General features: G+C 32.6%; 1 protein-coding gene across 1 annotated transcript in view; it reads right to left on the bottom strand.

Annotated features, from left to right (window-relative positions):
• Positions 1–2540: 2540 nt before the first annotated feature.
• The window catches only part of LOC135319386 (solute carrier organic anion transporter family member 4C1-like), a 57264-nt gene continuing 47153 nt past the window's right edge, over positions 2541–12651 (bottom strand). The window contains 5 exon segments of the mRNA XM_064479344.1: positions 2541–2701; positions 4769–4906; positions 6398–6462; positions 8200–8396; positions 11902–12055. Coding sequence (XP_064335414.1) covers positions 2541–2701; positions 4769–4906; positions 6398–6462; positions 8200–8396; positions 11902–12055 — 715 coding nt within the window.

The raw sequence follows: 12651 nt of genomic DNA, 5'->3' as shown, positions 1-12651 counted from the left end.
AAAAATATATACATCTAACATAATTATTTACAATAAAGAAAATCTTGAAAGCAAATAGAGCTAAAATTTTATCTGTACTTTCCTCCAATTTACATAGCTAAACAATTGTATAGCGTTCTTTCCATGTATAAATTTTACATTTATATTTCCTACATATAAGAAAATACAAATGTTAAATTTTAAGACATATATCCAATTATGTACAAAAATCACCACAGGTCAACTTACAGATTCAAGCTTACTTAAAAATCATTATAAATTGTGAAAAATACATACTATGAAAAAAATACATTCTGAAAGTGGCATAATACCAACTCATTTAGGTGAATCCAAAAATATAAACCATGTGTATAAATTACAGTAGTGTCTATACTGCCTTATTATGAAAGGAGGTGTTCTTTGTAAATATATATGTTATAAATAAGAGTCTCAATTCTTTCACCTGCCAAAATTATTTTCGCTTTAACCATTTTCATCATAAACTTTGTAAAAATGTATCAGCTTATAAAAACTGAGTAAGCTGAATACAATGAAACCCTTGATAACTAAAAATCATTATGAATGCCAATTATTTAGTGACTTAATTATCAAACTTTCTATGAGTTGGGTAATTTTTTTTCTTTTCTCTAAATTATGCGGCCTTAGCCTAATATGTTTTGTAGTTATTGTTTCCTCTCTTACTGTTGTTTCACATCTGTATCAGTGAGTTCCTGAGGATTTGCCATTGTTGTACAGCTAGAAAATGTTTCCATTCAGTTCCCTGCTTCCTCGTATAGAACACAGAAAGTCTGAGCTCCTTTTAGCCTTGGCTCTAACAGGAAGAAGCATTTAAAATATGTCTGGCTGGTTGTGAGGGAGATTGCTTCTGAATCGAGGTATCATGTATGTGTTTGTTCTCCTGTTCACCACGAACTGTCTCTTTGGTTGCCATGACTTTCCCGCTTCTCAGATACCTGGGTGTTTGAATGCCCACCTGGCTTTGTTCTCTGGAGTTTCTATGCTCCTGGTCTAAGTTGGTTGGTCTGATAACTACTGATCCACTGTTCCTCTACTTCTCTAATCATCAAGCATGCTAGCTTGCCCAACTCTAATTCATTCCTTCTCGCATTTCACTTTATAAATGCTACTCATTTCTTGAATCACCCTTGGCCACCGATTAACCCAAAACATAATCTCTCAAACTCTGGGAAATACTGGTGCTTCTGAGTGAGGTTTCCTCCCAGGCCTTTACTCTGTTATTCTGATCACAGTGTATGTAACACACTGCTTGTAAAAAGGTAACCCAGGGGAAAGCTGATAATAAAACTTAGTAAGTAAGTAACCTTATTTTTATGAAATTTCAAATGGGTATGAACTTCAACATTTTTTAATCAGTAAAATTCTTACTTTTGTTGATGTTCACTGATCTATTTCTTCCACGTTCTAAGTAGACAAAGTTGGCCCAAGTCTGATCTGAAAAAATAGAATTATAATGTTATCATATATGTGAAATACTTAACCTTTAAATAAATGGATCAGTTAAACAGTAGAGTTTAATGTTTTAATCAAACAACAATAATACATGCCTTCTAAGAGCAAAGCACTACTTAAGTGCTGTAAGTAATGTTCTAGGTGATCAGGTTTTAAAATGAGAAAAGTTCATGTACTGAGTATATAAAAATTAATCAATGGTTCATTAAGAAATTTTTTCAAAGAAAACTGATAAAATGTATGTGAGCCATTGGGAAAAAAAGAAATCTTTTCAAATCTGTGTAATTGGCACTTTACTGAAGCTGGTACCTTCCTCTGGAAGACATGCAGTTGAATAATACTACCACAGAATAATAAAAGGTAAGTGTTAAAAATCAGCAGTATCAACAAATCACCTCCTGGAATTCTTGACTTAGAGTGAAAATATCTGTATACAACTCTAATATCTCAGATTTCAATATGTTCTGGGATACAAGAAGGTAATTAACCTATATTCTAATAGTTTAGTAACTTTCTGTAAAAATCAAGGACAGACTAGTATATGTAAATTTAAAAACAAATAACATTATTTAGGCAGTTTTAAATTCATGGTCTTTTAGTAAGCGTTCTTGAAACTCAGCACATAAACTTGATGAAATTAAATTTTTACACCATAAATTTTCTAAACAAGCCCAAATACTGGCAATAATAATGAAAATAAAACAAGTTGTAAGAGGGATAGAAACATCACTTTGCTTTTAAAATGTAAACTTTTAATTAATCTTCGGCTTTTTCTTTCTAGTACAGTTTTTTACTTGAAGATTTCATACCTCGATGTGTGTGTGTGTGTGTATGTGTGTGTTTGTGTGTCTGTTGAGGTTTTTGATGGGTTTTGAAACCATAGGTATGTTTCTTAGATTAAAACAAAAACAAAGCCCATAAATATACAGAAAACATATTTAATTATAAAATATCAATTTTAAAAATATGATTATCCCTATTGGGTATCAAACCTACAGTGACAACGTACATTCTTACAAATGGAGGCCAATTTTTGATCAAGCTGTAGAATAGTCTCCTCTTTTTCTGTTTCAGTCTTCATTTCCTAATTTGTTGAGGTCACATTCTAATGGAACTGTAGTCACAACCGTATTCTGATCTAGAAAGGGCACATCTGTGCCTGACGGTGGTGGTTTATACAAGAAGACTGCAAACCCAATGAAGAAAATGGTGATAACTTTACAGGTAACACCTAAATAAAAAAAAAAATCATGCATTTGGACCTCTAATAATTATTACAAAAATTAATTCTCATTTAGAAATTCTTCGTGACTAGAAACTCATTACTTAAAGAGAAGTATATAGGCAATTATAGTTGTTTTGAATTTTTTAAATTTTAGTGATAAAGGTGATATTCTGCAATAGAACATTGTATACAATTCAATGAAGCAGTCTTTCTTTTCTAAACAATAAAAATGTAAATAATTCTTCTATTCTTGGTTATGATTGTACCTTCTTAACCAAGGAAAACAGCTTATAACATCCTTGAACCTGAATAATGAGTTGCAACATTTTCATGCCTTACGATGAAAAGCATTTCTAAAAATAAAAATGGCTTTGGAGTTCTTAGGAGAAAGCCTCTATGAGAATGTATCACATTCAGTACTCAATAAAATTTACTTTTAAGCATCAGTTGAAAATTTGAAACATTAAGATCCACTTTACATGATGTGATTTGTTTTCAAAGAACTATGATTTTCAAGTTAGCTCAGTTATTTGAAGAGAAAACTAGTCCTGGCCACAGTGCAAGAATCTATGCCAGTCAAGTAAATTAAATGACCTCACAATGTAGTGTTTACAGTAGCTAAATTGTGTGTTAATCATTAATATTTTACTCAAAATGTTTATGTGAAAACCAAGAATGCTCATTGAGCTAAGCATTTATAAGACCAATTACATAGGTACCATAGTTTATAAGACCAATTTATAAGACCAATTACATAGGTACCATAGTTACAATATTTTTGGAGTGTTTAAAGGTATACATGTTTTGGGGGGAAAATTCTCATATTCATCACAGAGTAGGTAAAGGAACAACTCATTATTTATATATATTTGGCCCCAAAAGTACAAACATAACCAATTAAGTAAATTTTTAATCATAAAAACACTAAATAAAAAATGTCTTTTAACAGGCAAAAGTGGTGGGAAGATTAATTTTTCCTATTCTAATCAATATTTACTCTCTTGTTTTTCTGGATTTATGTATTTATTTCTTCAGTGAATAATTTATTAGGCTGTCATTATAAATTCAGACACATATTCTGGGTTTAAACACATGTAGGAGGAAAAAAGCTATCTTGATACATGTGCCAAAATAATCGCAACCACAATCACAATGAAAATCACACATTATGTTAAACACACACACACACACACACACACACACACACACACACACACACACACATCGTTGACCCCTGAACAACGCAAGGCTTTGGGGTGCCAGCACTCCATGCAGTCAAAAATCCTCATACGACTTTACAGTCTTCCCTCTGTACCTGCAGTTTCAGATTCACAGAGTCAACCAACCGAAGAATGGGTAGTACTTCTGTAGTATGTATTTATTGAAAAAAATCTGCATATAAGTCGACCTGTACAGTTCAAACCCAGGTTGTTCAAGGGTCAGCTCGGTGTGTGTGTGTTTTTGTCTAGAATTCTCTAGTTTTAAATATTCTAATTTCTTAGGTTTTTTTTTTAAATTTTAAATTTTATCACACTCCTACAAAAACTAGATGCATTGCTCTACTTCCTTAATCTTAAGTTTCAGGGATTGCTTAACCAAGACTACACAAAACAGACTACCAAAGGCAAAAAGGGTTAAACATCATGGCCAGGCTTTGTGAACCATAAAAAGGTTTTTCACGACGTGCCATAGAGCCAAAGAATACTTCCCTACCTCAGCTTTACGTGCTTTCCAAAGCCCAGGTGCCTAGATGACAATCAGTCCAGAGTTTCTCAGAATTGTCTTTTAGCTTTTGCTACACTTTCCAAAAAATGTTTGAGAGAAGTTGTTAAAAGAAAATCATATGATATGTGATGTGACGAAAGCTGAAATGTTACTCCCTTCTATTTTAGACTGAGCCTTTCAGACTCCAGGTAAGGTCTTTTATAACATGCTACGATCACTGATCTCTGCTTCACTATAGGACAGTCCAAATGCATGGACTGAACATTTCAAAACCTAAGTAACAATAAGATTTTTTTGTCGGTTGACATCATCAATTTATTCTAGAGTTATCAGGAAATCACCACTTACTTATGGCCACTAGCATATGGGCCATCTTGCTGTTATTATAAATCCAGCAATCTCCTTTAATTCCACATTCGTTAACATCCCAGAGAATACACGTGCTGTCTATTGTGATGCCAAATATAATGGGTCCAAGTATTGTGCCTATAAGAATTATATGTGAAATGTACATGGGTAAAAATTAGTTCATAGTTACAGATTTTTTATACATGGTTATGTATATATTTTATATAAATAAGAATAGGCATTAATCTATCCAAATGCAAATTAATCAGCTCATGCAAATAATAAGAATATTAAAAAACAGACAAAACAACCTAAAGTAATTGTACATTATATTCCTAATCAATTCAAAAATTATTTTAATAAAAATCTCTGGCATATAGTACATTAACATTTAGTTAAGTAAATATTTTAATTCACTGCTTTTCTAATTTAATGAATTTGTCTTTGAAATTAGCTATTGTACTTAAAAAAATCAAAATAAATTACTGATGCAGACTAAATCTGCTCAACTATAGTATATGCATAATGTGCATGTGCATGTAAACTAATGTGGGCGTGTGGATATACGTATACATGTACACACACACACTGACATGTCTGTGCATGGGAGTGCACATGTGTACACGCACACACACCCATCCATACAAACATGCCTGGAAGTGCTACTGTCTCAAACACACACACACCCTCCCCCAGATGAGGTCTTAAGGCAATCAAATTCCACACAGTTAAGGAGCTTCCAGTCGTTACAAAGCAAATACATGGTCTGAAGTGGTTTGTCTTAGATTTCAGCTACGTCCAGCCTGTTCTGCCATGACTGCAGCATGAAATAATCAAAAGGGTCCTGGACTGAGAGTAAGGAGAGTTTTCCTACTCTCATTTTCACCATTAATTGTGCAACTATGGGCAAATCTCTGAATCTCTCCTGTCCTTAATTTACTGAAAAATGGGAAAGTTGTTCTCTGGTACCACTAATGTTCCTGCTTTTGGTTTTTGTTTTTATAAATAATCTTAATATGTGTATAACTAAGTTTCTGTCTTATTATTTTTCCTACATCTGAAATCTTATAAAATTTTCTGCCCTAAATTATTTCTTCCATCAGCTCTTAACTAGAAACACTATCTAAAGCACAGTTTTTATTGAAATATTTAAACTCATTATTTTTCATTGCTAATGTAACATAATAATGTCCCAAATGTAGTTAAATGCAGAGAGGAAAAGGAATTACACTAGTTATAAATAAGATTTTAGCATAATTTATGTTGGTAATAGGTTTTATATGGATAGAAAAAAATCTGTCTTTTGCTATGTTCTATTAGAATTGTTTTGATGATTGTAAGTTATATTTCAGATAAATATGATATACTTTTTAAGGGTACATTTGCAACAGAATTAGAAACAACAGCTAGCCAATCAGGTAGGTGAATACGTAAAGTTATTATTTCCCTATGTGATATATAAATAATACCATATCTTGAATATTAAAAAACAGCTTTCTGCAATGGCAATTATGTAGTTTTCTTCTGTAGTTAATTGTTTTCTTGGCACATACTGTATGTAAATAAGTCAACAACAGTAATGAACAAAACTAACCAATAGTTATCAAAAAATTAAGAAAAATGGCATACCTAATATTTGAAGAAACATACACTGTATTCCCAATGCTAGAGACTGTTGCTTATGATTAACACACCTGGGGATATTAAACACATATGAGACCAAAAAATGATTGTATAGTATATTTACTTTTTGAGCAAATTCACTTTTATACCAGCTTAGCACTTCCGGATTACAGTAAATATTATACACATGAAATAAATTATTTGTAACAGCTTACATACAGTTCAACTTTTCTGGAATTATAAGAGAATAAAAATTTTACCTGAACTAAACTACTACAAATAACACCAAAAGGAATCAAATGAATTTTAACAAATGTAATGGAGAAAGGAAAGTTATTAATAAGACTTCTTTTTGACTAGCCCTTAAGTTAAGTTACAAGTCACATGACTTAAGTTGCAAGCAAATAATTCTTACTCTCTTGCTAACTTTGAGCAGAAATCATACCTGTGAGTTAAGAGAACAAATTTGAGGCAGTGTGGAATAGTTGCTGATGCTCAATTTGGTTGAACACAAATTTTTTACATAATAACTGTCAAAGATGAATGAGATGTGATGTTGGCACATGAGAGTTAGATGGGAGAGAAAAGAGAACAAGTAGTGTTTAAAAAAAAAAGATGTAAGATCTTGTATATATTTTCCCGTGCTATACAGTATAATCTTGTTTATCTATTCTACAATTTTGAAATCCCCGTCTATCTCTTCCCACCCCCCGCCCCCTTGGCAACCACAAGTTTATATTCTATGTCTGTGAGTCTATTTCTGTTCTGTATTTATGCTTTGTTTGTTGTTTTTTTAGATTCCACATATGAGCGATCTCATATGGTATTTTTCTTTTTCTTTCTGGCTTACTTCACTTAGAATGACATTCTCCAGGAGCATCCATGTTGCTGCAAATGGCGTTATGTTGTCAGTTTTTATGTCTGAGTAATATTCCATTGTATAAATATACCACATCTTCTTTATCCAGTCATCTGTTGATGGATATTTAGGCTGTTTCCATGTCTTGGCTATTGTAAATAATGCTGCTATGAACATTGGGGTGCAGGTGTCATCTTGAAGTGGAATTTGACACAACATTGTAAAATGATTATAAATCAATAAAAAAATGTTTAAAAAAAACCCCCAAAGATGTAAGTAAAAGGTGACATGGATGTAATAGGTGTAATGTTAACAGACTGCTTAATGTTTTTATACAAAATCTCTAAAGTTTCCATTTCTCAAAAAGTTACGTGAAAAAGTAGTGAGAGAGTATCAAAAAACAATTGAAGAGGGAAAAGGCTAGTTTGTTAGGAAATCTATAGAAAGGCTGATATTTTGAGAAGCAATGGAGAAGGAAGAACAAATGAAAGCACAAAACACCGTGAAGAGCCAGGTGACAGGCAGCATGTTTTACTGTTTACAGGAAAGTTTAATATCACAGTAATTACTGTATAAGGCAGAATAGAATGCAGGTCATTCTGATTCTGACATGTGTGGAATGCACCGTCACTCCCATCATACTCAAATACAATTGAGCACATCTCCAGCTTACAGCTGAAGACTCGCGAAAGAAGCAGAGAAACTAACATCGAGTTAAACTAACACCAAATAGGCAATGGTAAGACACTTTCACATACATGATCTTGTGTAAGCCTCACACATTTCAGGTTCAATAAGGCAGCTGTTCCAGTCCCATAGAACTAACGATCCTATATGGGCTGAACTGGTCTTGGAGCCAACAGTCAGTATAAACCCCAAATGAATCCCTAAGTCCATTTTCTTTTCACTCAACATGTTGCCTTAGGGATGGCAAATTTCATAATATAACACATAACTTAGGATGGACACAGTTATAGGAGTACTAGCCATAAAGGTAAACACAACTGTAGCAAAGAAAATGACAAGAAATACGGGCAAATTTGCACATCAAGTTGGACATTTTCCTGCTTTAGCTTCAAAAGCAAAACTTGATGGAGTAGGTGTTATTTCTATTTTCCTTTCAATACACGAACAGTTATAATATACCTAGAAATATTAGACATAAAAATACTGAAAGTGCTTATCTTCAAAATGTACTATCATTATAAGTTAGATGATTTCTAGACATGGCAAATACTCTTACACAGTCTTAAATCATACACGAGAAATAATTATGAGAAATAGTAATTACCCTTAAGAAATTAAGTAAGCAAAAACAAGGGGCTATATTTATGAAGTAGAATAATCTATATTTGACTTTTGTGTTCACTATTTTAACTTGTAACCTAGTACTGACTCATGGCTTATAAAACAAATTGACAAGAATATAACAATCAGATGATCTCACACATTCTAGACTGCTTTCAATAGACCATAACTGTTCAAAGATTTTTTCATGCTAATTTTATTCTTTTCAATTATTAGGACACAAAAAGAAGCATGCATAATAACAATTTCACTATGCTAGTTTGAACACACTCTATAATTTTAATAAGTGCCACAGTAAAATTAACTAATATGTCACACAACTTTTGGGGAAAAAATGCTACTTTAATTTAAACCTTTTTACTGTAATTTTCTGAATTTTCTTTTTGCTTTACCAAAAGCAAACTGTATGTCTCTTAAGATGACATATTTATGATAATCAAAAACTAGAAGTTATTAGATTTTCCTGAAGGCTATTTTATACATAATATATTAACTATTTAATACATATATATATGCATGTATATGTATACATATAAATTAATAATATGAAATGTTGGAAAGTAACATGTTTAAAAATTACAGTATTACTTTTTAAATTGAAGTGTAGTTGATTTACAATGTTGTGTTAGTTTCAGGTATACAGCAAATTGATTCAGTTATATATATTTTCAGATTCTTTTCCATTATAGGTTGTTATAAGATATTGAATATAGTTCCCTGTGCTGTACAGTAGGTCCTTGTTGTTTATCTGTTTTATATACAGCAGTGCGTATATGTTAATCCCAAACTCCTAATTTATCACCCCTCCTCAAAACAAGCATTACTTTTGTAGGAAAAGAATTCAGGTATTTGAAAGTTAGGCATAATCATTTTTTAAAGGCTTTTTATATCTCAATTCCATCCTTACTGCAAATCTTTTTATATGTTTAAGGCCTCAATAAAGTCATAGCAGAGCTAGAAAAGTCAAAGCAAAGCAGTGCTTTTATTGTTCCAAAGGCCAGAGACTGCTGGCACTGACTCAGGAAACCCAAACAGGCAGGTGACACCCTATACTGAACTATTACATACTCAGCAATCAGATATATCAACTAATGAAGTAAGGTAGCCTTTAAAAATTTTAAGAAAAACTGAAAACAGTCATTTCTATCCTGATGAAATTATACTACTCTCTTACATTAAAAAAGTATACATTTGCCTACAGTATAGCTAGCTGTTAGTCAGCATCTGTTTTTGTAGTTTGGGTCACTGGTATGAACTACATTCTATTTCTGTGAATAAGTGTACGTAGGTGTTATTACATTTTATCAATGCATTTTGCCTGTCTGAAATATTCCATGAGAAAAAAAATCCTGTGAAAAAAATGAGTTGTTACATGGACTAGTTAGACATAAAAAAGCCAGGACAAATAGAAAATTTGGAAATCAAAATAACTTGCTTTGCCTAAACAATCCTTAGAAGACAATTTATTCTTTAAAATGGCAATGATAGTATTTTGGTGACAAACGTAAGTAGCAGATTAACCATATCAAAACAGCCAACACCATTTCAAGTGTGTCTGGGAATTAGATTTTCATTTATTCATTTATTTATTTTGGTTTCCTTGCACATGATGGTATTTGCGTCTGTACATTTTGTATGTGGGTAAAACCCTTCTAATAATTTAATTCCTTGTCATAATCTTCTAATTAGTTAGTCAATAACACTTATTGATTATATTTTATACACACAAAAAGTGCTACCTACTTATCTGCCTCTCAAAAGAGCAGTTTACCTTCTAGGTAGTTCAGATTCTATAATGTGTATCATGCTCGCTTTTGGAATTTGATTCTTTATAACTGATGCAAAAAGCTACTTATCTTAACGTGTTTTGAAACTAAAGCAACCCCAGATGTCCACTAGTTTGAAGGTATGACAACCCTCAGTTTGGGGATCTTAAAAATCTTCTGATCCCTTTCAGTAAACTTTCATAGAAATTTTCAGTTTTATTTCAAGGATTAAAACTGCACATGTCAATCAGGTCTATTAAGTCTGCTATGATTCATCACAGACATTTTCTTCTGGCATATTTTTCAATGTTCTTAGATGACTATTTTAAAATCTATAAGCTAGGTAATATGAAAAGAAGTCTAGTGTTTCTCACATTCTGGTTTACCCCTAGCAGAAAGATCAAATCCTACATCTCTGTTGAGATAAATGTTTAATGTATTTATCACACATCATTAAAGATATGTATACATATGCAAAGACACATTTATGTGTGTACATATGAACATAGAAATGTGTATAATCACACACATACAGATATCCATGTTAGTTCTAAAAGAAACCTGAACTAATTTTACAGATTATTTCAATTAATTATTTCTATTTATTTATGTAAAAATCTTTTCTTTGCAATATTAAACTTTACATACGAAAAGGAATGCGGTTTCACTAGTCCATATTTCATATATCCAAGACCATGCTGTTCTGTTGTATAATTCTTAGTATCTTTATTCATTATAGTCTCTTATATCATACTATATATTTCCTGCAGGTCTTTTTAAAGTTATCACATTATCTATTAATGCATAGCATAACCTAGTATCACAAACTACTAGTAATGTGAATATTATTTCTTCCCAAGGCTCTTAAACTTAGCTAAGATAGAATCTTTAGATTGTAGGTGTAGTACAATAAAATGTTACTGAATTCTCTTAACTATTTAATTGTATTAAAAAGAAATCATATTTAGGGAGACTAATAAACATTCTAATCCAGAACTAAAAGTAAATTTGTATTTGAGAATGAATTAGTGATTTGTATATTTTTTAATGTATCTATGGCTTATCAAATAAAAGCCACAAATATTTATTATATTTTTATTATATACACTGTACTTAATAAGAGTAAGAGAAGTCCCCTAACTTCAAAGGGCATAAAGTCTAGTTGAGAAAAAAAAAATGTAAAAACGTAAATAATATTTCACCACTATAACAGGAGTGATGTTATAAAGATGTATGTGAGGAACCGCCAAATTGATTTTTCAACAACAACTGATTCTGAGGTATAAAGAAAGAAGAATCTTTTTCAGTTGGGGTGGTCAGGGGCCTTTTTTTAAAAAATTAAGGTAAGACCACAACAAATCTTAAGCATCACTGTTGACCACAGGTGCAGTGTGTGCAGCAGATCTCTAGAGCTTACTCATTTTACTTGACTGAAACTTTACCCCTGGCTTCTGAACAGAGGAGGTGGGCCAGAACAGGGTGAACAGGTGCGGCATTACCCCATTAGAGGGATAAAGCAGCATCCATAAACACACACACATGCTGCCTCATTAGGGTAAAGGAGCCATACAAGTCACCTTCGGATGTGTTTTGGAAATGGAACTCGCACAACCTGCATAGCAGGGAGAGAAATACTGGACTCCATCTCCTCCACAGAGAGGGTAATAATAGGACCGCAGGCAGTGACAATTGGCTTTACAAGGGGCGGTCAGGTTCCCCAGTTCTCCTGTCCTGTCAACGAGAAATGAAAGACGGGTAAGTTACCTATGTTATCACTTCTAATGAACAGTGCAGAAGCATTGCCGTGTCTTGCCATTCAGTCATTTACTCACTCACTCAACACATATTTAATCACTGAACAAATAAAACAAACAGAATGTCTGCCTTTTCACACACAGCTTCACTTCTTGTGGGAGAGACAGGCAGAGGAAAAAATAGTTACATAGCATAAATTCTGTCAGTCATTAAAAACAAATAGGCAGAGTAAACACATAAAGCAGTTTCTCATTTGGTACCAAATAATTCTTTTTAAAAAAATTTAATCAATTTATTTATTTATTTAGGGTAGGGCACGGGGGAGGGCTGGTTCTGTGGCCTGTAGGATTTTAGCAGCGTCCCTGGCCTCTACCCACTAGATGCTAGTAGCATCCCCGTAGGTGTGACAACCAAAATGGCTCCAGATATGGCCACATATCCCTGGGGTGTGGGCAAAATTTTAAACCTAGAATGATGAATAAAATTATGATGTTGAATTTACTCACTTTATCAACGGGGAAAACTGAGGCCCAGAGAGATTAATTTACTTTTCCTTCTTTGCCAAATATAAT

The sequence above is a fragment of the Camelus dromedarius genome, chromosome 26 (assembly GCF_036321535.1).
Source record: "Camelus dromedarius isolate mCamDro1 chromosome 26, mCamDro1.pat, whole genome shotgun sequence".
NCBI classification, from domain to species: Eukaryota; Metazoa; Chordata; class Mammalia; order Artiodactyla; family Camelidae; genus Camelus; species Camelus dromedarius.
This window is presented reverse-complemented; position numbering and strand designations above follow the sequence as displayed.